Source organism: Gavialis gangeticus, unplaced genomic scaffold, assembly GCF_001723915.1.
Source record: "Gavialis gangeticus isolate Ggan-Ray unplaced genomic scaffold, GavGan_comp1, whole genome shotgun sequence".
In the NCBI taxonomy this organism is placed as follows: Eukaryota; Metazoa; Chordata; order Crocodylia; family Gavialidae; genus Gavialis; species Gavialis gangeticus.
Genome location: NW_017729000.1, coordinates 40,051,985 through 40,077,608, shown reverse-complemented (window position 1 = coordinate 40,077,608; position 25,624 = coordinate 40,051,985). Strand labels below are relative to the sequence as shown.

Below are 25,624 nucleotides of genomic sequence, written 5' to 3'. Positions count from 1 at the left end.
CCCCTGAGCACTGCCAGGAGTGACTAGAAATAACGGTCACAAGCTGGCAGAGGGTAAATTGAAATTAGACATCAGGAGGCGCTACTTCACTGTCAGGGTGGCTAGGAGCTGTAACCAACTTCCAAGAGAAGTGGTGCTGACTCCTACCCTGGGGGTCCTTAAGGCAAGCTAGACAGTCACCTTGCTGGGGTCGTTTGACCCCAGTACTCTTTTCTGCCACGGCAGGGGGTCAGACTTGATGATCTGCTCAGGTTCGTTCTGACCCTACTATGAAACTAAACTTTTATCATCCCAGCACTGGTAGAATCTGTCGTGTTCAAAAATCCAAAGAAATCTTCTTTTATCTTAATGCTGCTTTCTCACAACTTCATTCCTTCTTCTGCAGAAATGGATCTAACAAACTTCATTAGCTCTTGTTTACTGGTGTCTTTGCTGCAGCCAGATATAATAAAATAATACTTGGCAGTTTTCAAGACAGAAAAAAATTCCTTCTTGATTATGTTTCTAAGAATTTGAATAATTTTATTTTGAATATTTTTACCCAGGTGATAATAATGAATTCCTTTTTGGGTAACTCATTAGGGATGTTCTTTCATCAGAAGGTCAAATTTCTCACAAACTTAACATGTTCCTATTGGGATGAATAGAGCATGTGTATTGAACCCCATAGGGAAATGCTTTCTATTCAGTGCAGTGTACTCACATCAAAAGTGTTTCCAAAATCTTGCCAATCTTCTATCAAAGAATAAATTTGAAGTTGGTTTTCTTATCAATAATGAACAAAAATAATAATCTTTATGAATAGTGTGAGCTTGCTTTGGTCTAATTTCTAATCCTCCTTACATATGATGACTATTTATGATTTACTGATTTCTCTTCCTTCACTAGAATAATCAGTATGTTCATCCAGTGCTGAATACCACTCCTAGCTAAAGCAAAATCTCCAGAGTTAAGCAACTTTCAGATATAAAGAACATCAGATGAAGTAGAATTAAGCTTTCTCTATTTCAAAACTGGGGTGAACAGCAGAAAGCTTTTTTTTTTAACTATTACTATTCAATGGAAAATTCTTCCAAATTGTATCCACTGGCCCAGAATTCACAAGCAAAAGACAAACACTGTCTTTGATTACTGGCCAGGTCAGCAGGATTTTTCTAAGCACTAATGCTCACTTTCATCCTTTGTAGATTCCTCTGTATTACTTGAATACATGTATAATTGCATCATGATGATGTTAATCAGAGCTGGATACACATTCACAGATGATGGTGTCTCATGGATGATAACATTTTCTTTTTGTTCTTTTCTTTCATACCTATTACAACTAGTGTGAGAGACAAAAACCTTCTTCACTGAGATTATTTTAAGAAGTAGGAGCAGTGACTTCTTGGTTAGATGAACATCCATGACTGGTAGATTTCAATGTATTCAATGGAATTAAAACGGTTTATTTCAGAAATCTTAAACACACTTGATTGTTTTGCAGTATTGGATTCTATTTCAGCTTTCCTTTTGCAGTCCTTAGTTCCAGACATAAGTTTTCATTTTCACAAAAGACTGTCCCCATCAGTTTCAGTTTTAGCCATGGTGATTGATTCTGTCACTGAAGACCATTAGCTAACTGTGGACACAGCTAATTTAAGAACTTCTGAATAACCAAATACAACTGACTTATCCAGATAGAAAGCACTGTGTATTGCTTGCTGGTGTTTGACAGCAGTTTTCACAACATTGCCGATTTTAACAGAAATATTTTATTACAAGCAAATAATAACTGTTTTCCATTTCTGAATATTCCTTTTTGCTGTCTATAACTTCTCCCTAAGGTAGGTTTGCCTACCTTGTAACCCAGTCCAACAGTTATGTCTGAGAATGCTTTATTCTCTGTTCCTATTCATTCCCTGCCTAATTAGCAAAGAATCGGTATGGTGCCAGTACGGTGCCAGTTACCATAACACAGACATTCAGTCAGTAGGAGCTAGAATGAGACCAATACCAAAATTCACACAGCTAATTTTTCACATATCTGGATGTATGCAAGATAACTCTTTTTTCCCGTTGTACATGTTTGTCTATATTTTACATCCTGAAGTATGTAACTTAGGAAATGTATGACCTTGTAAAAATTTATTTTCTCATCTAAGTGTTGAACAGAATACAGCTGAAGGGATACTAGTAAATCTTCTTGGCCTTAAAGGCTAGGGACAGACACTCAAAAAGCCTGAGCCTGAATTGACTCAATCTTTGCAGGTTAGTCTAACCTGCCTAGAGACTGAATCAGTTTGTAACCACACAGACATCCCCTCTGGACTGAAAACAATCCAGCACATGCCTGCAGTGGCTCAGGCTAGAAGCCAGAGGGCATTAAAGCAGCCCTCCCTTCCCTTCCAAAGTGCTGAGCTTAGGTGGGGCATGGCCAGGCCCAGGCAGGATGCTCTGATTAGGGAGGGGTTCCCTGCCTTCTTGATAACAGAGCATTTATTAGTTCTATCATTAGCATTTAGCACCCCATCAGAAAACAAAGCCTCACTCATTAGTTCAAGCTCTTCTTACACAGCTTTTTCCACAGGAAGGGACACAGGGACATTAGCAGCTGACCTGTTGATTAGCTCCAAAACTCCCTAACCTGACATTGTCCTGTCTGCCTTACACAGATACCTCTCAGCATTAGCTAGCATACCACATGCTGGCTACAGTCCCTGTGGTGGGAGAGAGGAGGAAGGGATCCCTGCTTAAGCAGCGAGTGGGGTGTGGGGAGTGGGGGGTGAGGGAGGCATGGGGAAGCCAGGCAGACCCTGCTGTGCCTACAAGTCTCTGCTGGAGCTCCAGCCCGGGAGCAGAGGGGAGGGGCCTGCTCAGCCCAGAGAGCATGTTGGGATAGTGGGGGAATCTGATTTAACTTAAACCAGGAAGGGATCTAGGACTGATATTGCATATACCGGTTTGATCCAAATCAGTTAAGTCTGATACTACTATATATTCAACCAGGTTTATGTCAAATCAGCTTCAGCCATTTTCAAACTGGTTTATGTGCACTGAATTTCCATTCTGTTACAGGTTTAAACCAGTTTCTAATCAGTTAAATTGTCTTATGTGTTATGTCTGTCCCTAGCAAAAAGCATCCCTTGCTTAAACAAAGGTCATATAAAAATTTAACCATTACCACAGACATGGCTAGTAGGGCTGTGCAAAATGCCTGCATTTTGTTTCAGTTTCGGATTCGGCATTTCAAATCATTGTTTCATTTTGTTTCGGCTGAAACTGTTTCAAGTTTCAATGCTGTTTCAACACGGTTTCGGTGTTTTGGCCATAGGCTATAATGGGGAATGACTAAAATACCTATAACATTGTCCTTCCTTGCCTGATTCTGATGAAAATTGCAGGAATGGTAGTCCCTTCTGAATGCATGAAGCCTGCCAATCTTCAAAGAGATAGGTGCAGGGGTTTCTGGGAAACTGTGCCTCAAGGTGCTGAGAGGAAAACTTGTGACGTGTGTGACTTTGTGTGTGTGTTAAGGCAGAGCAGGGTGAAAACTGCAGGCACAGTAGCCCCTGCTGAGGCCATAAAGCCTGCCGAGTTTCAAGGAGATAGGTGCTGTTTTTACATTTTTTAGGTTTAGATAGGTTTTTAACTTTAGAGCACTGGGATTGGAAGGGACCTCAGGGACAGTTGGTAGACACTGGCCAGCTACAGATGTTAGTCTGTTCCCCCTTCTTCCCCCTCCCTCTCCTTACTGTCTCTTTACCTGTAAGTTTAGCTTTGAAACACCTTTGAAATGCCAAAACATCTTTGAAACGTTTCGACTTGTTTCGTTTCATTTTGAATGTTTCGACATTTCTCCCATTTTATTGCCATTGGATAATAGCATTGTTGAAATGCTCAAACCACCACCGAAATGAAATGGCGGTCAAAATTTTGCACAGCCCTAATGGCTAGCCATATTAGTCTGAAGTCAGACAGAACGCAGGGCAGGGTAACACATTAGAGTCTAACTGTTTCAGAGGTTCATGAGCTTCCATAGGCAACAGCCTATGCTGTCATATTTTATATATGGGTCCATTTATAATATCAGATGAACTAGGTTGTTCATGACTCTGTGAAACAGTTAGTCACTCCATGCCACTCTGCCCTACCCTCTGCCTAACATTTATCAGTTTGCTTGTATTTTTCTAAATGGAAACTGCAAAAATGTGAAGAGAAATAAGATTTCTAAAATATTAGCTTTACTATTCCAAAGTATAACCAGTAATCCAGGTACAACTTTTATTAAAATATCTCAGAATGAGGCACCTGCCACTGCCCCCACATGAATATTTCTAAATTAGATATACGAATGTCTAAGTAACATGAAAATATTATGTTCTCAGCACCCATTCAGCAGTTCACTGCCAAGATACACACACAGATGTGCATGTTCAGAACAGAATCTTGCATTTAAAAACCTGACCCAGAATTTTAAGCCTGAACGTATCCCTTAAAGAAATGATTAGCTCCTAGGCTACAAAAGAACACCCTTCAGTATATATTTAATTTTATTATTAAAACAAAAATCTTTAAAACCATTCAACAAAATATCATAAAAATTGCCATTGGATAATAGCATTGTAACAGTGAAACTATGCATTGCTGCTCTAGTAAAATGGCTTTACTTATCATGATTTATATTTTTTGCCCATATTTCCTTAAGATCCTTCCACAATGAAGAAATATTGTCATACTGCTTCCCCCAGGTCATAATTCACATGCTGACATATGTCACAATTCAGTGGTATCATTATTCTGTTTCTGTTATGATACCAAGGGGATCACATCTGGCATTATTCATGTTTACTCACAATACTGTAGTGCTTTCAAAGTAACAGGAAAACTAACATCAACATGGACAGACACATTACATTTTTTTTTTTTTGCATCTTCAATAATAGCAATCCTATTTTTAACAGATTTTTGCCAAAAATGCATGTTATAAATGTTTTGAAGAATTGCTGGCGTGATTATGTGGTTTAACATTTATAACTAAACAAACAAGTCAGACAAATTGATAAGATATTTACATCTTTGAGAAAATCTGTACAACTGATAGCACTGATGGATATTCTAATAGTGACTTAGAAGTCAGCATGGTAACCACTTTCCACATTCTGGCAGTATGATTTATGATGGGATGAGATCAGACTGGCACAGTATGTTTTATTTAATAAGCTGTAGTAGTATTTGCCATAAATATTGCAAGCCTCATTTATGAACCATGGAAGGGTTTGCAAGTTTACAAACTAACATTCACTGAGAACATAAAGAACAAAACCAAAAGACATTTCCATGCAGAATACAATTCTCTTACAGTTACTGGATATCTTTCATCCATTAGTCAGAGTACACATGCTGTATACACAGCTCACAAAGTGGCCTACTGTGCATCAGTGCATACCAGCTTATGGATAGGTCTTTGCTAAATAAAGCATGGGATCACATACAAACACTAAAGCGTGGTTTCCTAGAGAAGGCTATTCTGTCACAGTTTGAATTTACAACTAGAGTGATTTAATAAAGGGGCAATGGCATCAATTACCCTGTAAAGCGTACATGAAAATATAGCTGTCAGTTATGTCACTCTGCAAATCATCCTATCTCAACCATCAATAATATTAATTAGAACTGAGAGGTAGTAACCCAAGGTAAAACATCATCGTACTCTCATGGGCCCCATTCCTGCATGACCAAAATAAAAAGGAAGTATCAGAGGTGTAATAAGCAATTTTTGCTCTTTGAGCAGGAGTAGTGGTGGCAACTGCCAGTCTTGAGCCCTCTCTAAGTCAATGTTTAGGGCTGGTGCCTTGCTCGCCCACATCCACTTGTGCTACTGAGAATTATACCATTTGATTTCCATGGGAGCAGGATCAGGTCTTTGTATTTTGTAGTTACCCCACATATGCAGAAACCACAGGCATTGGTAAGAGTTACAGAACAAGGAGCTTTTGGGTCCCCCAAATAGAAGGAAAAGCAGCAGTGCCACTAACTGGCTCAAATTGATCAAAGCTCTTAGTCCACAAGTGAACCCAGTGGAGTAAAGGGGACTAGCTGACTGCTTATACATCTTGCTGAATAGGGGCCATACTCAGCAGACAGCACTTACAAAGACCAGGACAGGAATAACATATCCCAGCTAGTACAGCACAGTGATATTGGAAACACATCAAAACAAAGAAATACATTACAGCTCTTTCTTCAGCTGACATGAAGGTGAAGCACTTCTGATAGTTTAATACCCAAAAGTGGCATCGAGCCACATTCAGTATTGATGTAACTCTATAGAAGTCAGTGGAGTTACCCCAGAAATTAATTTGGCTGCAGTGACTGTGATGTATGTAAAAGAAAACTTTCATGAATCGTTTTTGTGTACTGCGCCTTTAAATTGCAAGGAGTCAGCAGGCTGCACCTACCATTTCATGAGGCATAGCTGATACAGCACATTACAGAAGAGGCATGCTGGGTTGTCACAAAACCCACTTTTTCCTATTTCATTTGGCTTTTTTTCCCTTTAGTTGAAATTAGTCAATCAGATTGACAATACATGGCTGATCGGTGTGTACAAAAAACAAACAAGCTAAGGCTTCTGTAATTTTAGGTGGAATTGCAAGAAAATTAAGAGGCAATAGGATAAATGTCCTGATTGATTTTGCTTTGGATTTACAGCATACTTTCATCAAGAGCCTCTTAGAACCTGACTAGCACAACTGGATGACTATACTATACTTGTGACATATCACCACTCTGAAAGTCACAGCACATGATTGGGACTTGCTATATTCTATATCATTTATAAGAATAAATTCATTGGTGGTGTTCAGTGTAAGGGAATAAAAAAAAGAGAGAGAGAGACTAAAGCCTCCATCTTGCAGGCATATAACTTTTCTCACTTGAACAGCAATGCAACTGCTCAGGTGAGACAAGTTAAGCAGACATGTAAGCGTATGCAGGAGGGGAAAGTTCTTGGTTGAGATGCAAGCAGAGGATCACTCTTATATCAACTAGATCTATTTCTTTATCTGTAGGTTGATATATTTTATAAAATATAGGGCTCATTCCATATATTTAGTCTATTATAAAAAGCTTCCACTTATAATATTTAAAATATAGTTTCAGTGCTGTCAATATCATTGTTATATAATATCTGATATAATAAAAATACACATTTTCTGTAGGGGAGCAATCATGGACTGTGTTGGGTGGCCCTCCTTTGTGTGTGGCTCAAGTAACTGAAGAGGTTGGTTGTTCTTGATTTCCCTTATTGGTTCTTCTACCTTTAGATGGCTGCCTGCCAGTGGCGATACGTAGGGGGTGCAAAGGGGTGCACGTGCACCCCCTGAGAGCACTGGTGCACCCCCTCTCAGTAGCATTCCCCACTTAGGCAGTGGGTGGGAGGGCAGGTGGGAGCAGGGGCACTAGGAGAAGTACTGCTGGCACTTCCCTGGCCCTTCCAGGCGTGCCGCTGGCACTTCTGAGCAGCGTTCCCTCTTAGAACCAGTTTCGAGGGAGTGCTGCTTCCAGGTCAGCACACTCAGCTGCAGGGGGCACCCCTCCCCCTGGTTGTTGGAGGGTCAGGAGGCACCAGTCGCCCATGCTGCCTGCCACAACTGCTCTGTGCAGTATCAGCCCATGTAATGCTCTCTGCAACCCAGGCTGTACAACACCCCTAGGCTCTCAAATCGTATTGTTTTGGCCTGCTCATCTATTGGGCAAAATCCATCTTTGGCTGACGATAAAACCAATGATGTCTTTTGGTACTGACAATGTATGGGGTCGGGGGCGAGTCTTACAAAACAAATCTGTCACTGCCCCAACCCTTGTCCCCAGGAACTTACAGTGTAGAAGTGGAAGTTACACAAGGGATGCAGTTAGCTCATCCTACCTGGGGCTTAACCCCAGCTCAGACCCTGATCCTGTAACTGGCTTAGAAAAGACTGTCCCCTGTTTAAATCAGCAGGACACAGTGTGGTTGCTGGGGTCTGTCTGTGGAAACAGTTATATGATCTGGATTTTATTTTGCACTGCTGAGTAAAATCAAGAGGTCAAATAAATCCATACAGAGGAAAATACTTTGCTTTTAAATCCAATCTAAAAGTGCAAATGTTTAAATGATGTACTAATGAAGCATATTCCAAACAGTATATAAAGGACTATGGCTTATGGCAGTGGTCCCAATGGGAAATACATACTACATACTAGAAAGCCACTTCATTGGTGGCAATACTGCAGCGGATAATTGGTAGAAGTTGTTCAGTTGCAGTTATTCAAAATTTATCTTATGCTATAGGAATCTAATACTACTCAGTGAGATTCAATCTGCAGAAGAGACTGTATATGGAAAAGTGCATTATCCTATCTAAAATCTATTGGCTTGAATCTCCTCTGGTTGGTCCACATTAGGAATGACTCCACCAAGTTCAGTGGAGTAGTAGTGCCAGTGAATGAGAGGGGAAGATCAGGAACATTAGAGTAAACTGATTTTATGAACTGGACCCTCCATTTAACAAAGGGCATTTGGTGTTAGTTTTCACAGCCTCACAAATCTGTTATGGTAGATTAGTTTTCTGTTAAAACCAATAAGGAAGTTATTTGAACAACATTTTGGACTCTAACAGTATGGAGTGAGCTTCCACTTGCAATAGATGGTGGAGCAAGGTATTGACATTGTATTATCATATGTAATCAAGCTTGCTCTATTTAAAGCAGCAGAATTTGTGACTAGCAAACAGAATGTTGTATATTATTCATTAAAGTTCAAGCAGGAGGTCTCTCTCAAATTTTATTAAAATATTAGCATGCTTCCAAGATGAAATAAGTTCCACTCCAATGTCTCTTGGGAAGGAGAGATGGAGCTGGTTGCATTCTGAGATACAGCTTGGTGGGGATGTCTTACAAAACCATTGCGCGTTCAACATGGTCGAGTTGTAAAAAGCTTTTGCCCAGAAAGGAGGTTTTCATTACGTACAAAGTCTCTGATTCCTGCACCATTCTCCAGATGCTGTTACATGACGTTCTCAAAGAGCTGTAAGGACCGCATGATATTGTCATCCTGGAAGCAACAAGAAAACAATAAAACAACCAAAGTCTTTAGACCTTCTATGGCAGACAAAGCACTTCACAGCACAATTCATCTTTGGCACCTGTTTCTACAGTATGTATCAGTTCCTTTTTTATAGCACCTTTCTTCATGGATGAGTCCACACTACTTCAGAAGCTCTTGTCCTATTTCAAAAAGCATTTCTAATTTAACAAAGCATTTGGGTGTGTTAGCTTGAACCACATGTTTGAAATTAAGTAGGTGTTTAAATGCTTTGCTTTAGATCATGAATAATTCCAGCACTTGCATTTCCACACAGGAGGAGTCTTGATGTCAGAAGCCTTAAACTGCCAGGTCCAGAGCTCCCTTAACTTACCTCTAAAATTAAGCTGCTTCTGGGTTCAAAAATGTTAATCTTCTACCCTTGGATTCCTACTCCCTGGGTGTGTCTACACATGATGCTTTAATGTGCCTTAGCCTAAGCTAATGTGCATTAAGGGTGCATGTCTACTCATGCACGCCCTTAATGCACATTGAAAATGGTGAATTTAAGGTATCAATTTAAACTTGATATCTACAAATGTAGGTATCAAATTTAGGCATGAATAATTAAAGCACATTAACGAACATGTAGATGTGTTAAATCGCATTAGCACTTTAGTCCCAAGTCAGTCCACATACACAGTGTTAATGTACTTTAATGCCTGTACTTGTAGACACCTGCGTACGCCCACTTAATGCTCATTCAGTGTAGGCATGCTTAAATACACATGTAGACATGACCCCTGAATCCAAATAAGAAAGCTGAGAATTACATATTGAGAAAATCTGATTAGCAAAGTTTCTTATGAGGCTAGTTGCATCTGCAGTTTTACTTTGTAACAACATCCAAGGTGATCTGATAGGCTGTTACATTATTACAGTGCCAATTTAGCATTTTTTTCTTTGTGCGCTAGATGTACCCAAAGCTGGATAAAGCAACAGAACTCTGGACTTCTGCCCATTTCTTTCTTTATGCCCATGTCTCTGCTCTGATTTGTAAAATGCTTGGAACTAATTAGGGGGAAGGTGTGGGGTGAAGAAGGGTTGGAGTATTATGGAGTCTATGGGGCAAAATGGGTATAGGGGAGTGGGAGCAAGAAGGGTGGTTGAGGAGGACCCACGTGGTAGGAGATGCTGCAGTGAGATAGGAATTCTCAGAGAGGCAAGGGAGGGTTTTGATTATAAATTGAAAAATATAGCCGGAGGCCACTAGCATATTTGTAAGGCGTCTAGTTTCTTTTTAAATTGGAGGAAAATTTGTTGTAGTAAGGGATGATGCAGCAAACCACCCACCCTGTTCAAAATCCTAGGTGTGCCCGCGCTATCTTCACGTTGCATGTCTTTCATTTTGTTTTTGTTAAAGTCTTCTTTTTTAAAAATTAAAACAAAAAACAACCCCCCCAAGAAAAAACATGTTCTGAATACTAATAAGGCACCTATTGCAAATGATGCTAAGTTTAATTAAATAATATGGTGCACCGCATGAAGAAAAGAATAGTGAGGAACCTTAGATTTTCAGATTAGTTATCAAACACATCTAGAATAAGGACATACATAAACACTCCAGGCAAGCCAGCACCATCAATGAGTTATTCTTAAAAGTACCCAAAAATAAATAAATCACCCAGCAAGCAGCAACAGATATAATACGTGTGCACACACACCTGCAGGCAAACCAATTAAGAAACATGCACACACAAAGCAAAGAAACAGAAGAGGTTAAGAATAAAACATCTGCAAGAAAGAACTTCACATGAGGCATCTTATATTGGAGGATGAAGTTTCACATCCCTGAAGACCTCACCAAAGAAAGTTCTCCATATAACAAGGTCCTGACTGAACTAAGAATAAAGAAAAAGGCCCATCCCACTCCTTAAAAGTGTTTGCAGGATTCATAGCAATCGTTCAGATACTGAAAGCTTCACTCATTAGAGCATGGGAATGAATTTCTTGGGAAAGCTTGAAACAAAGAGCTCAGAATGCCCAATGAGTGATAATTACCACTATCTTAAACTGTCTGAAATGAGCAGGCTGTTACTGCATTGATTAACCACTGGAAACATCCCTGACCAGATAGTCACACAGTTAATTGGAAGCCACAAAAACAGATGTCAGGCTGATTGTTCGTGCAGATGCTTAGTTTTGTGTAGGTGCTAAAAATAACAATAAACAATTATTGCAGCCAATTTAATTTATGGAATTTGCAAAAGGCACTCATTTTGGAAAAATCATTACTTTGATTGCAGTGCTTGTTTTTAATGTTTGACCTCACACATCAACAGTTTTATGTGTCGGTGTTGTAATTACAGGGTACCTAGACAGATTTTATGCCTCTGGACAGCTCAGTCACTGTGAGTAACTATTAATGCTATATGGAGAAAAGCAATTAGAGAGACATTGTCAACCACTTAAAAATAGAAAAACACTGAGGTAGGTGAAAGGTTTTGTGAGCTTCCTTTATAGTTATGTACTACGTCAAAGAATTGTCCATTATATTTCACTTGGGAAAATAATAGCACGGGCCATCAGCATTGAAAATGAACAGACTGTATTCAGTGATCAGTGCAAAACCAAATTCATGTTCTCTGGTGTTTAGGGGAATTCACAAGTCAAGACCCATATGTATCAGGACCCATGCTTCGGGGGTGGCAGTCATACCCCCTGATGGTGACTCAGCTTATGCTCTGCTCCAAGGTACCCTTCTTTTGCTCTCACCTGCCACACCTTCGTCTTGTTAACAAGTTTAGAAAGGGAGGCTGCCCAGGTTCTTAGTGAAAGCCTTTAGCCTGTCCTCATACCCACAGATCCCTCTTGGACCCCACTGCTCCCAATAGGACTTTGGTCTAATCATGGCTCCAACCTCCCCTGTGCCTATGCCTCTGAGGAGTGACAATCAAACAATTTGGTGGGCCCTCGGCCTCAGTCTTGCATACAGACTTCTCTGACTTTTCAGTCCTCTGTCAATCTCTGCCTCTCCTGGGCTCGACTTTCTTTAGCTTTGTCTCTACCCCTTTTGGGGCAGTGGGCTCTCACTAGCCCTATCACTGCCCCTCAAAGGCAGGGGGCCCCTGGACCTTGTCTCTGCCCCTCCTAAGCTGCTGTACTACCACCTGCCTTGCTCCCGCAGTAGACTCAAGCCTTAAGTGGCTTGCTGGCATTACTGCACCTCCTGACCTTCCCTGCAGTCCCAAACCCAGTTATACAGTTAAAACCCAGACCAAAACATCAGCACACTGGCTATAACTTAATTCTCTAAGCACACTGACTCTCTTCTCGAATCCCCCTTCATACTGAATTTAATCCCCTGCCAGCCGCAGCTCCTTACTGATGTCTCTCATCAGCAGGCATCTTACTGCAGAACCCCTTTCCCTGCAGAGCCAGACTGACTGCTCAGGCTCTGATCTTGCTTTACAAGCCTCCAGAGCCCTGCTGTCTTCCAGCCCTGCCTGCTTCCAGCGATTCCCTGGGCTGTCTGCAGGCACTCTCTAACAAGCTTTGCTTACTGGCCTTCAGAGTAGCCTAGCAGCAGACCTAGCAGCAGTCTTGCCCTGTCTCCCACACAAGACTGGGTTTTATACCACTGCCACAAATCTGCTAGTACTGCAGTATATTTCTTACTGTTTTCTCAGGTTAATCTACTATTGTACTATTGCTGTGTCTCTCTAACAGGAGGCATAACAGTCTCTGTTACACCAGGAGTGAATTTGGCAGCTGGTTTTTACATGCAATAGAATGAAAGTTAGGACCCTGAGCCCCCTAAAACTTAGAAAGGACTGCCTTCTAAAGTGAATATGACCATTGTGGCACAAGCTCATCGTCTCTGCTTTCACGGCAATGAGAAGGTTACTCTTACCTCCTGACATGATTCAATGAACTCATCTAAAGTTACAACGCCATCTTTGTTTTTATCCATTTTCTGCAAAATAAAAAACACAAAACTATATTTATTTTTTCTAAAACTGATGTCTCTTCAAAAAAGTATCACAATACTGTTCAGTGCTGCTTGCCTAACAGTATCTTGCAAACAGGCAGAGCTTGTACTCCAGCCAGAGTTTGGAATGAGATCCATTGTTCAGGCTTTGCCAGTAGCTAAGCATCAAAAGGAATGTGTTAGAAATCAGCTAAGTACCTGGAAGAAAACTTCTACATGCTGTCTTGGAGCATCTTCCTTGAGCACTGGATATGTGTACTTCCCCATCATATCATAAATTGCCTTTACTATATCCATCATTTCCTGGAGTGGTAACAAGAAAAAATAAAACAGAAACTAATAAATACAAGTACAACATTTTATTTTACTGAATTAGGTCCAGTTCTGCATTCTTTTCCTAATGTAAAGGAAAGCCATATTGCTGCGTGTCACTTGGCATTTCTAGTACCACTTCCAGATACCAATATTGCTCAAATGTCATTGTCTATACAGTATGCTGCAAAATCTAGTGAATCTTACTCTGTCATCTGTTGTCAATCATCTACAAAAGCTCCTGTGCAGTTGTTGCCATTACTTCATTTCTTTGCCTTTAGTTATTGCTGCGCAGGATTGTAGCAGATCCATCATTGGTACCCACAGCTGACTGACCCAGTCGGTGGAATTGTTGAAGCTAAAATGAATGTGTTCTTAGTTCTCAGTGCTCTTACAATGATAAAGGATGATTTCCCACAATTTCCATGGTTGATTCTCTTCCCCAAGGGAAGCAGATCTTTTTCCAGTCACTAGGAAGGATTACCTAGTCAAGTAGACTGATACAAGTCAGCCTTAGGATAAACTTACCCTGTCTTTCACAAAGGTGTCTCTATTATTAGTATCGATACCACTTTTTAGTAATAAGCATATTGTAGCACTCCAGACACACACAGTCTTACATTCTTATAGATTTTTATAGTGTCAAGAAGATCTTACAGTTGATCACAGCCAAAACAGAGCAAGGTGCACAGAGTTCTTTGCTCAGCGTATAACCGAAAGTAAGAGTGCATCAACATGTGACACTACATTGCTGTAGCAACGCACTAGATCGATGTAGCATCTGCAGGCAAAAACTGTGATGCCACAGCTACATTGCATCCCTCAGTATAACATGTCGCTATGGTGACACAGAGGCTAAAAATAACCGTGCACAGTGTGCATGGCGCAGTACGAAAGGAAAGTACTAAATGACGGCGTAGTAACAACGGTGCTGTAGGGGCCTATGGAGATGCATGGACATGTGAGGCTTAAGTGTGAAATATGCATTTCACAGTCCAGTGCATTTATACCCAGATGTAAGGAGAGCACAAGTAACTAGAGACACAAATGGAAGCGCAGAGTTAAACTAGGGCAGTATATAAACTGTATCTTGGTAGTCAGAAATGGGAAAACCTCGGGGGAAGCAACGGTCTGCTCCAGGGAGCTGAAGAAATGGCTAGTCATGAAGCCCAAAATGGGTGCTTGGTTTTGCTTTTTTTCAGATGGTTCTTACATTTTTTCTTTATATTACAACCCGTGTGTGCCAAGTCTGACAATAATGTATGCAGAGGAAGTTCTTTTGGTCTGAGGAAGGTTATTTGGGGCTTATTTTGTTGTCTATGAAGTACAAACTGTCTGTAGGAAAGATGTGATTACAGGGAAAGTTCTAGCTGCTTAGAAGAAACAATCAGGATGAAACACAACATAGTCTTGCTGAACTAGAAAGCTGGGGTGTTATTGGGGAAATTAACTGAAAAGGGGGAAGGGCTGGTCAGTAACTGAACTATAAATGATCCTAAATCAACTAAACACTCAGAAAGAAGCAAAATGGACAGTTGGAAGGATTCCTGTTTCTAACCCTTATCAATCATTTTAACACATGTTTGGAGCCCCTGTCACAGGAGCATTCATGCTAGCAGTGACAGTGTTGGAAAACTATTAAAACATCCTATCCTCAATTTTGCACATATATGGCTGTCACCGTAAACTGCATGCATGGGCTGGAGGGAAGAATTCAGCATGGCTATTAAAGTCACATTTCCAAGAAAATATTTTACTGCATAGCTAATCAATCACCAAACTAGTCAAGGCTGTCAGAAGAGGAAGCACTGTCATCTAATAAAAAGGACAGTGGGCAAACACAGACTCATTCAAAACATCAGAGGCTTCTGAAAATATCTTGGTCATTCTAGGCATGCTTACATACTCAACACATGCATTAGCATAATCATTCCCATATTAATTATACTACCCCTACAATTATCTTCATGTATCCATAGTTTCTTTTACGGAGGTAGGATTTGTTTCTAGTAAAACGGTTTCTTCAAGGGCAACATACCTCAGGAAAAAATACAAGCTCTAAAATTATGCAAAACAAAACCATTGTGCACTTTGCCTTACATACCAATAAACAGTCAAGCCCAGTGCTGATTTGCATTTAATTAACTGCATGAAAAATGAATTACGCTTTGTAATATCAGCCACTCAGTTCTTTCAGAAAAGAAACAGCTGTTCCTTCCATAAAGAGCCTTACCTCCTTGTTTATATATCCATCTTTATTTATGTCATACAGATTAAATGTCCACCTTAGCTTTTCATGAACTGTTCCTCGCAACAAAATTGATAGCGCCGTCACAAAATCCTGGTTCATGGCAAAAGAAATTAGCAAATTTTAATAAAGAATCTTTTCCAAACCTTTTTCTTAATAATACTATTCTTTTCTTTTCCACATGAAGGATACTGTTAATTAGAACAAAAATATTTAGACCCTTTTTCTTCCAAATGTTTGACTTTCATGACTGTCAACCTGGGTGAACTTGGCAGATAAAACTTAGCCGTGCGCAGCACCTAAATGACATGCTACAATAGTTGTAATGTAGGAATTCTGAATACCAGAGAAATCCTCATTTATTTAAACCGAGGTCCACAGTTCACCCATGTTGGTGATTTAGATTGTATGCAAGCACAGGGCTGCAGGGGAAACCACGACTAAGCAGGTGCTGCATATCTGTTTCTCCAACTAGAGGACAGGGCATTTGTGAAGCCTCTGCACTGGATTTTGCTATTGACTGATGATTATTCTTCAGTCAGCCCAAGTGTCCTGGTATAGGGCTCAGGGCAGGAAGAAGAAAGGGGCTGCCTATAATAAATCTTCAAACAGGTTTAACACTGGCAATTAATCCAGCACAGATTACACAGAACCTTTACCCTTTAACCTTTACCCTATATGAGCAGTTACTGTTTCCATGCATTCATTATCCATATAACCGGTTCACTAGTCAACAAAATGTATTTGTTTACTTGTTTTTTAAATTTTGACCATTTTACAGACTCATGGCTTAAACCTGAGATAGTCTGTGGGAACCTGGGAATTAACCAAGAAACCTGACTGGGTCAGGGAGGTGAACGTGGTTGTTGCTATCATGCTTTAAATGGAGGAATAGGGGGGATATCATCTGACTTTTGACAAGTCTTGGAAGGCTTGGTCTGTATCCAACTATACACAACTGAGGCCTATTGGGTAGTGTCAGGTAACAAAATGTAGTCAGCAACCATTCAAATTTGTCATGTTCCAACCTCTGCAATGCAAAGGTGTGTGTTATCTCAGGTGGGACAAGCAATGTCATAATACAAACACAGTCCTTTCATAATAGATCAGGATGGTGCTCTGCTGTCCACCAGCAATGGCTGGGCCACCAACCAGTTGATGAGCCTGCTATAGCCTGGGCTGAACACAGCTGGGTTTTCTGTTTTGCTTTGCTTTGTTTTGTTTTTTAGCTCAGGCAATAGACCTCATGCCTGAAGATCTAGAGGCCTCCAAGTAGATCATCATTAGTGGGATCAAATCTGGATCTCCAGGACTAAGTGCTCATGCTTCAACTACTGATCTAAAAAGCCATCTCTATTCAGGTAGGATTTAAATGCAACTCTGTTGGCAAAATGAACCCAATAATCCTTTATTAAAAATGAATAAGATTAAATACTTGATTGGTTGTAATTTTAGATGAACATTTAGCCCCACAAGTACCAAGAGACTAGACTCTAGAATGAAGGCAGATTAAGAGAGAGACGAACAAAAGATGATGTAAGTTAATTACCTCAAACTTCACTGATCCATTCTGTGCAGTATCAAATGCATTAAAGAGATAATGGGCATACATACTAGCATCTGAAAAATGCAAAGAAGGTACAGATTATCTTCATGCTTATTATTATCACACACATATTCTAATGCTTATAAGAAATTTTCATAGTTTGATTTTGCTTAGAGGGGAAAAAAGGCTCTGCAACTTCAGAAATTCTTTCCATAGCCTGGTATAAATGAATGAAGAAGACTAAATAAGTACTTAGAAAGGCCTTGAAATAAAAAAAAGTGTATAAAGGCAGCAGTGATCTAAAGTAGTGGAGTGAGCTGTAGGTTTAGAAAATAAGTAAAGACGAATCAATGGCTCTGGAGCAAATTGAAAATAAAATACATAAAGAAATTAAGACATGAAAGCAACAGAAAAATGATGTCTTCCCATATGTTTCCTTTATCCATCTTTCCAATTCAGTAGAGGATTTTAGGATTGCAAAACTTTAGAAGGCTGGCTGTTTGGTGGCAGTATCTTAGCTTTGGTATTTGGTTTGAGGGGACTTATGAAAACATGGATATCCTTGGGCTGATATCTCGAGCTCAGAAACTTCATATATTCAAACTACCCCTAGGTTCTTTGTAAAGGCTTTGTTTGGCTGTTTGCCAAACCAGTCAACCCAAACTATTAATGGAGTGCACTGAAAAAACAGTACAGTCAAGTGTAAGAACATCCAGACTCCAACCTTGTCCTATTTACTGAGTCCTTCAACACCAGTCACTTGGGGTTTTTTTAAAAAGTAATTAAGGCTAAAAAACTGAGCAGATTTTACTAAGAAGTCCTGAAGGACTGCAGTAGAACCAGAGCTCCAGGTATAAGGAATAGTGAGATGGATATGATCTAATTTTCTTCCATACCAATATGAGAGTATTACAGAAGCACCAAGTGTATTTGTATCATAGACTCATCTGGCAGAGGTAAAATACTTTAAAATCCTCTTTAAATTTTAAACTACTAAAGGCAGTTTTAGACATCTTTATGAAAGTAAGAATGGATTCTGGGGCCAGGGAAAGGGCAACCTACAATCCAGAAAAATGTAACAATATGTGAAAAAAAATCAAAGAAATGTATCACATTAAGACCTTCATTTGCATGCATTCTGCTTTGGAGGGGATTCATTTATTCATTGCTTCTGCAAATGTGGAATATATTGGGATTAAAATAACCTAATCATTTCACTGCTTTTGTAGAGGACTTGTGCATGAGAATCAGCTTGGTCTCTTCTGATCCCTGCCTACAACCCAGTATAGCATCCTGAGGACTGAAACACTTTAAGATAACTGTAGTGGGTTCAGGGTTATTTCTGGGGGTCTACTCAACTCAAGGAGGTGCCCAGCCAATTTTGGGCAGATCCCAGGGCCAGCTGCCATTTTCGTGGGCTGGGCGTGGTGGCTCCCCACAATTCCTCTGACTGGCCAAGGGGCCCCAGCAGTCCTGCCTCTCCCCACAGATTGCCATATGGTCTGAAACTGTGGATTAATTACCCTGATTAAGCCCAAAGAAGCCATTAATCCATGCATTATTAACCATGGATTAATGGCTTCATGGGCTTAACAGGGTAATAAAGATGTGGTTTCAGGCCATCCCTGAAGGCATGTAATAAAATGCAGCTGTATCAAGGTCTGCAGAGCCCCAGCATGGCTTGTTGCTGGCAACAGGTGCACGTGAGGATCATGCTGGCCCAGGATCACAGTACAGCTGCTTGTGTAGCCTCCTTGCCCCTGCCTCACTCCCCACCTCCTGGAGGGCTTTGAGCTGTTCTTCCTTCAAGGTGGACAGCTGTCTCTTTAGGTCTTTTAGGTTGGGCTTCTCTGCCACCTCAGAGGCAAATCATGGTCACTTCCTCCTAGAGTGTCACAGCCTTTATTCCCGCTCATGCCTCTTTTCCAACTTTGCCACAATTATCTGTTCCATCTGCATCTTTTTCTCTGCATCTACAGCCAACAGGTATCTTAACTCCTTGTTCTTACTTTCTTTGCTTCCTACCATCAACTGGCACCTCAAGGCAGCTACTTTGGTTTCAGATTGCTTATATTCTTGGTGTTCAACTCCCACTGCAGACATTTTGCCTCCTTGGCCTTCTTGCCAGAGACTAGATGTGCCTTAAGCAGTTTGCCTTGTACTGCTCCTAGGACTTTGAGGGTCAGCATAACAGGTCTGTGCAAAGCAGAAAGTATTTGCTTTGGATTCGGCGATTTGGAGGGACAGCAATTCGATTCAGTGATTCGAATCATTTTTCCCATTCGATTCAGCTGAATCTGAAGATATTTGGCACTGAATCTTATTCGGCCATAGACTATACAGCCAAGCAGTGCTGGCGGGAGCAGCTGGGGGAGCGGCTGGAAAAGCCCTGGCTTGAGCTGGTAGCCCCAGAAGAAGCCGCAGCTCGTCCAGCTGCTCCCCCTGCTGCCCCCCACTGGGGCGAGGCAGGCAGTGCTGGCAGCCCTGGGAGAAGCTGCAGGGGCTGGGGGGAATGATTGGGGAACTGGGAGACTGAACTGGGAACTGAACCAGGAACTGGACATCAAACCGGGAGCTGGGGGAAAGACCCTGTTTGTTCCCCAAGCCCCTGATCATTCCCCTCAGCTCCCCAATCATTCCCCCCAGCCCTGAGGCGTCTCCCAGGGCTGTGAGCTCAAGGTGCGGCTTGTCTGGCTGCTCCCCCAGCTACCCCCGCCGCCGGGGCAAGGCAGGCAGTGTTGGCAGCCCTGGGAGAAGCTGCAGAGGCTGGGGGGAATGATCAGAGAGCTCGGGATTGAACCGGGAGCTGGGGGGAAGCCCCTGTTCATTCCCCTAGCTCTTGATCATTCCCTCCAGCTCCCGGTTCGATTCCCTAGTTGCATCCCCCAGCTTCCAATCATTCCCCACAGTTCCCCGTCATTCCTCCCAGCCCCATGGCTTGTCCCAGGGCTGCCAGCACTGCCTGCCTCACACCAGCAGGCCGTGGGGGTAACTGCGGGAGCAGCCAGACAAACCATGGCTTGAGCTGGCAGCCCCGGGAGAAGCCCCAGGGGTTGGGGGGAATGATTGGGAGCTGAGGAATCGAGCTGGGGTGAAGCTCCAGTTCATTTCCCCAGCCCCCAATCATTCCCCCCAGCTTCCGGTTTAATTCCTCAGCTCCCGGTTTGATTCTCCAACTCCCAATTGCTCCCCCAGCTCCCTGATCATTCCCCCCAGCTCCCAGATCATCCCCCCCAGCCTCTGTGGGCTCTCCCAGGGCTGCCAGCACTGCCTGCCTCGCCCAGGCAGTGGGGCAGCTGGAGGAGTAGCTGAACGAGCCATGGCTTCTCCTGGGGCTGCTGGCTCAAGCTGGTCCGGCTGCTCCCCAGATGCTGCTGCCAGCACTGCCTAATGCCTGCCTGTACAAACTCTGGCTGAATCTCTTTCAATTTTTTTGGAGGCTTCTGATTTGATTCAGAGAAATTAATGGGTCTCCTGATTTGATTTGGAGATTTGACCGCTGAATCAGGCCAAATCTCCTCCGAATTGAATTGGCTACCAAAGCTTTGTATAGACCTACATACAGCACAACTCTCTGCAATCCGCTTCATGCACCTTAGCTCCCAACGTAGGACAGAGCACAATCTTGGTCTGCTAAGAGGGGTCAAGCCTCCATGCTGGCACTCACTTTAACTGCTGGCAGTTCATCTTAACTGCTGCACTGCACTTTACATGCTCCTGTATGCTTTCAAGTGCTAGAATCTGTTTAAAGTGCCACTGCTGGCCCCCTTAAACTGTCTGTCTGTATTCCCCACCCACCCCGAGCAGCAACCCTGAGACCAGGAGAGGGAACTTACATGAGAGAGAAGGAAGACTGCACTGTGGTGCTGAAGAAGCAGCACAAAGGCACAGGCACCTTCTTAGGTTCTGGGAAGAGACTCTGGGACTGTGCGTTGCCCTTTGTGTACTGTGTTTATGGACTATTTGTATGAAGTGAGAACCCTGAACCTGCTACACTAAGATCTTTGCCTTAATATATGAGCATTTAGGCAAAACTTAATGCCTTGTGATATACAGGAGGTCAGATTACAGGACTCTATGGTTCCTTCTTGGCTTGAACATTATGCAACTATGAAAAATATGTTACACTGCTAAAGGGGCACTCCATATTACTTGCATGGGTAAAACAGTCTGGAGTCCAAGAAATAACTAGATTACTGCATCTTCAAGTTAAGACTGCAGAAATAAGCTACTGTTATAGGAAGAAAATAAAAGTAATGCACCCTTGGAAAAAGGCCTTGTTATACCATGTGAAGCAAAAAGGTTTTGTTTCTGTGTCATATAAAATATATCAAGAAATACTGAACCTCCAGTAAGACTTGATAGATGGTAGAACAGCAGAGCTGATGACTTGTAAAGGATAAAAGCTTTTAGTAATATGCATTGAATGGCCTGGGATAATAAAATTGCACAAATGAAAAATTGTAATTCATGGACATTTTATTACATCCAGTATGTATAATTTCATGTGTAAAGAGAGTCATAAATTGAGAAAAATATGAGAAATCTAAAATAGCATGCTTTATGGGATTGTGGGATTTTACAAACATTTTGGAAAGCAAGTGAGAAAAAAATAGGTACAATATCAAAACACAAGTTTAATCCCACTGCTAAATCATGGTTTATTACAAAGATATCATTCTTAGCCCAGGTATCTCTGACAGAGAACCACTGTCAAGGGAATGGATCACTGAATAGGACAGAAGGCCTTCAACATGTTTCAAAGAGCCATCTACAAGACATCATTATGATAAACTTGTAATGTAACTGAATACGTGGATGAGCTCTTCAGTGACTATCATCAACCTACCATGTAACTATACAATGATATATCACTACTAAATTCAAGTAGTTTGTAACTCTGAAAACCTAATGAATATATAGACATTATACCCATATATCTTAACCTACATAATACATATATAGACCTAATTTTGTGTCTTCACATTAAAACCTTCTCAAAACCTTACGCTTGTATACACATTCTGTATAAGGTATGGAATTTCAAATTTGGCTTTCAAACTTGAAAGAATATTTGCATCAAAACATACCAAGCTGGAATGTAGGAGTAGAAACCTGAGATTCCTGAAAAGGCTAAGGAAGCACTACATTACATTTGTTGTTAAAAGGGTAATACATATTCTTGTCATATCTATGATATATAGTGAAGCTGTCTTATATAGTTTTCTGAAAAACAGGAAAATGGTTACTCCACCTAGATTGGTCAAACTTCACTGCACTATGGACTTTGGGAAGGCTGTAACACCGGTCTCTAATATTATTTGTATTACACCACCGCGTAGGCCCAAACCAGGATTGGGACCCAGCATGCTACACAGTATACAAACAATAGTAAGAGACCAGAGGCATAACAGGACAGTTTTGCTTCAGTTGCTTCACCATCAGTTACAGTACTGTATGAGACAGTCCATGGTCAAAAAGAGTTCAAATTTTGCACAGAAAAAAGAGAAACAAAAGTGGGAGGGGAAATAGAGGCACAAAGAGTGTGAGAGGTGCTCAAGCCAACCCAGAAGGTCAGTAATATAGCAGGGAGGCCCCTCTTTTCCAGTACAATGCTTTACCCATTGTACTACACTTCATTTAAAGGAAGGGAATTGATCATTGCTGGTGAACTTTAATCCAGATCAATTTATATTCCTATGCAATGACTATTTGGGAAGGAGGGGTATATATATTTTCTCCCTTTTAATAGTTTTTTCCCTCAATAATCCTGTAAAATTGAAAAATCAATTTGTGCATATAGCAGGCACTATCTGAAGTAGTTTTGCAAGCAGCTGGCAAGAGTGAATTTTAAGATATGCTTCAATAAGTCTGACAGATGCAACATATTCTACTCACCTCCGTGTGGAAAAAACTGTGCATAGATCTGTTTGAATGTCTCTTCATTAACAACCCCACTAGGACATTCCTGTTGGAAAACCAAAAATCCCTGTTAAGGTTCATTTGTAAAACATTACATGCCCAAAGAGAGCAATTATACAATTTAATTCCTGTTCCTGCAGCATGCTGTATGTACACGTTTTGCAGCTGAAGAAATAAAAAGATTAAGACTAGAATTCTCTAGTACTTCATAGATCTGGCTCACTATTTTTTCCCAAATGTAACACAGTTTAGTCACTATTTTGCATATGGAAAGATGACGTGTATTTTGTTACTGAAGGCCTTTATTTAATAATTACAAATCATTGTAATATTAAGTAATACTTCACAATACCTCAAAACTTCAGTGTTCTACAGATACATTGATACATTAGTCACTGATGAAACATTGTGGATTGCAAAGTGATGTCAGGCATTCAGCAGATGGACAACAAGTATTTATCAGATACTTTTAAACAGCATGCATGTCTGGTCTGAGGAGGTTGAGTAAAAAAAATGTTGAGACACGAAAAAGTCTCCAGTTTTTGGTGTGATGTAATTACAAATTATTTCTTGTGTTTTTGTTTCAGTAGACAAACCGTGCCATTGGTTATTCATTTGGTCCTACTGACAATCGCTCAGTGGAAAGACTCCGGTGGAAAGACACTGAGCGATTGTCAGTAGGACCAAATGAATAACCAATGGCACAGTTTGTCTACTGAAACAAAAACACAAGAAATAATTTGTAATTACATCACACCAAAAACTGGAGACTTTTTCATGTCTCAACGTGTTTTACCTAAACAAATAATGGAAGTGAATGAGGATGCTAGTGAACTTCCTGCCCATGTCTGTTTACAGGCTGTCCTGTGACTAGGGCACTCACCCAAGTTCTGGGAGACATGGGTTCAGTTTTCTCTTCTGCCTGAGGGAACTTTAATCCATATCTTTTACTTACTACAAAAGTGCCTCAAACACTAAACCAGAGTACTCTGTGTTGGGCGGTGCTCTCAGGGTCTGTATAAATACAAACATTCTTATCAAATCCTTGTATGAACACTGTCATTCAAAATGAAAATATTCTAACTCAGTTTGGCTTGATTTACTTTGGAAGTGAATTGAAATAAATAAATTTAAAGTTACTTTAATTCTGTAGGAGAGTGTCTACATAGGGGTTTAATGCAGTTTAATTAATCCACTTTAAATGTACACTTCAGATAACTGGATTTATTTTTCTGTGTCTCTGTGGAGACAAGCCCATAGCTTCTTCTGTTGACCTCATTCCACTTTGCATAAATACTTAAATATCCATTGAAGCAAGGGCTGGTTCTTGGGTATCCTGCCTCCCCGGTTACCTTGATTACCAGGGCAGACTCATTCTTCGTGTCTGGTTCAAAGAGGAGCAACTTTAATTGGAGAGACTAAGGGCGCTTACACAAGTTACATTTTTTGTGCAATCTGGCTCCTGAAAGTGCTTTACAGGCATGACATAACATATGTTCATGGCTCAGAGTGCTTTTAAAATGGCTGATCAAGTGAAAAATGTACCCTCAAATCAGCTATTAGCTGAATGTGCTCTAAAGCAGAGCACCTTAGGGAATTTCTGTCCAGGGTCCCATCAAGGCTTAAGTGGGGTGATTCTGCCTGTATCCCATGCATTGGGGAGCCCTAGCTCAGCACCACCCCACCCCACCACCAGGGCTGTCCCAGACAAGGGAAAGCTGGCCTGGGCCAATGAGGCAAGGGAGCTCTGTTCCCCACCTCCTCTGCCCCCAGCTCTTGCCACAGCAAAGCCCATCTGGCAGCTGCTTGCTGCAACTGTCAAGAGGCTCAGGTGGGGGGAAGGAGGTCCTCCCTGCCTCTTAGGGCTTGAGGGGAGCTAGGCTTGGCCCATGAGGTGGGGGGCACTTGCTTCCCCCACCTCCTGCCCAAGGCTCTTGACAGGTGCAGCACACAGCTGCCAGAGGGGCTGGGGAGAGGATTGATATGGCAGGCTCCTGGAAGGCTGCTGGAGTACCCTCATCTAGTGGCTAGGGCTAGTGCAGGCCGGTTCAAGCCCTCAGGTGAACATCTGTTGGGTTCAGTGGCACTTTAACTCATGGCAGCACACCCCAACAGGTTGCCTAAATGCCTGTAGGCACTCTACAAGTTACCCACCCCAGAATGCCCTTTATAGCATACTGGTTAAGACATTCCCCTAGAAAGGGAACTGAGTGGTTTCAAGTCCTCTCATACAAAGGAAAGATTAGAACTCAGCTCTCATATCGTAGGTCAGTGCCAGAGCTACTAGGCAATGGGATCAGCATCTCTGTTGTGAATCCAGCTATATTTTTAGAAACTTTTCAGCACATTTAGGTGAAACTCATTATTAATTTCAACTAAAATACTAACTATATGCCAGAAAATCCCACAAAACCAAAAAACAAACCAAAAAAACCCAGCCTAACTCTCATTACAAGATCTAGTATTAGAAGCAGGTGGTTTTGATTTCTGATTCTGTATTCAGCCTGTGCAGCCCTCTCAGGTGGACAGTGGGTCTGGGATCACCCACGTGTCCAGGTC

General features: G+C 41.4%; 1 protein-coding gene and 1 long non-coding RNA gene across 5 annotated transcripts in view; one reads left to right on the top strand and one right to left on the bottom strand.

Annotated features, from left to right (window-relative positions):
• Window positions 1-4,249: 4,249 nt before the first annotated feature.
• KCNIP1 (potassium voltage-gated channel interacting protein 1) overlaps window positions 4,250-25,624 on the bottom strand; it is an 835,315-nt gene continuing 813,940 nt past the window's right edge. For all 4 annotated transcript variants that reach the window (XM_019506530.1, XM_019506528.1, XM_019506531.1 and 1 more), the window contains 6 exons: window positions 23,042-23,111; window positions 17,147-17,217; window positions 15,583-15,690; window positions 13,236-13,340; window positions 12,960-13,022; window positions 4,250-9,076 (listed from right to left, as the gene is read on the bottom strand). In XM_019506530.1, the coding sequence (XP_019362075.1) occupies window positions 9,029-9,076; window positions 12,960-13,022; window positions 13,236-13,340; window positions 15,583-15,690; window positions 17,147-17,217; window positions 23,042-23,111 (465 nt within the window). In that variant the 3' untranslated portion in view covers window positions 4,250-9,028. The remainder of the gene's footprint in view (window positions 9,077-12,959; window positions 13,023-13,235; window positions 13,341-15,582; window positions 15,691-17,146; window positions 17,218-23,041; window positions 23,112-25,624) is intronic.
• LOC109290143 overlaps window positions 14,672-25,624 on the top strand; it is a 24,999-nt gene continuing 14,046 nt past the window's right edge. Inside the window, exon 1 of the long non-coding RNA XR_002095544.1 lies at window positions 14,672-14,686. This is a non-coding gene — a long non-coding RNA (uncharacterized LOC109290143). The remainder of the gene's footprint in view (window positions 14,687-25,624) is intronic.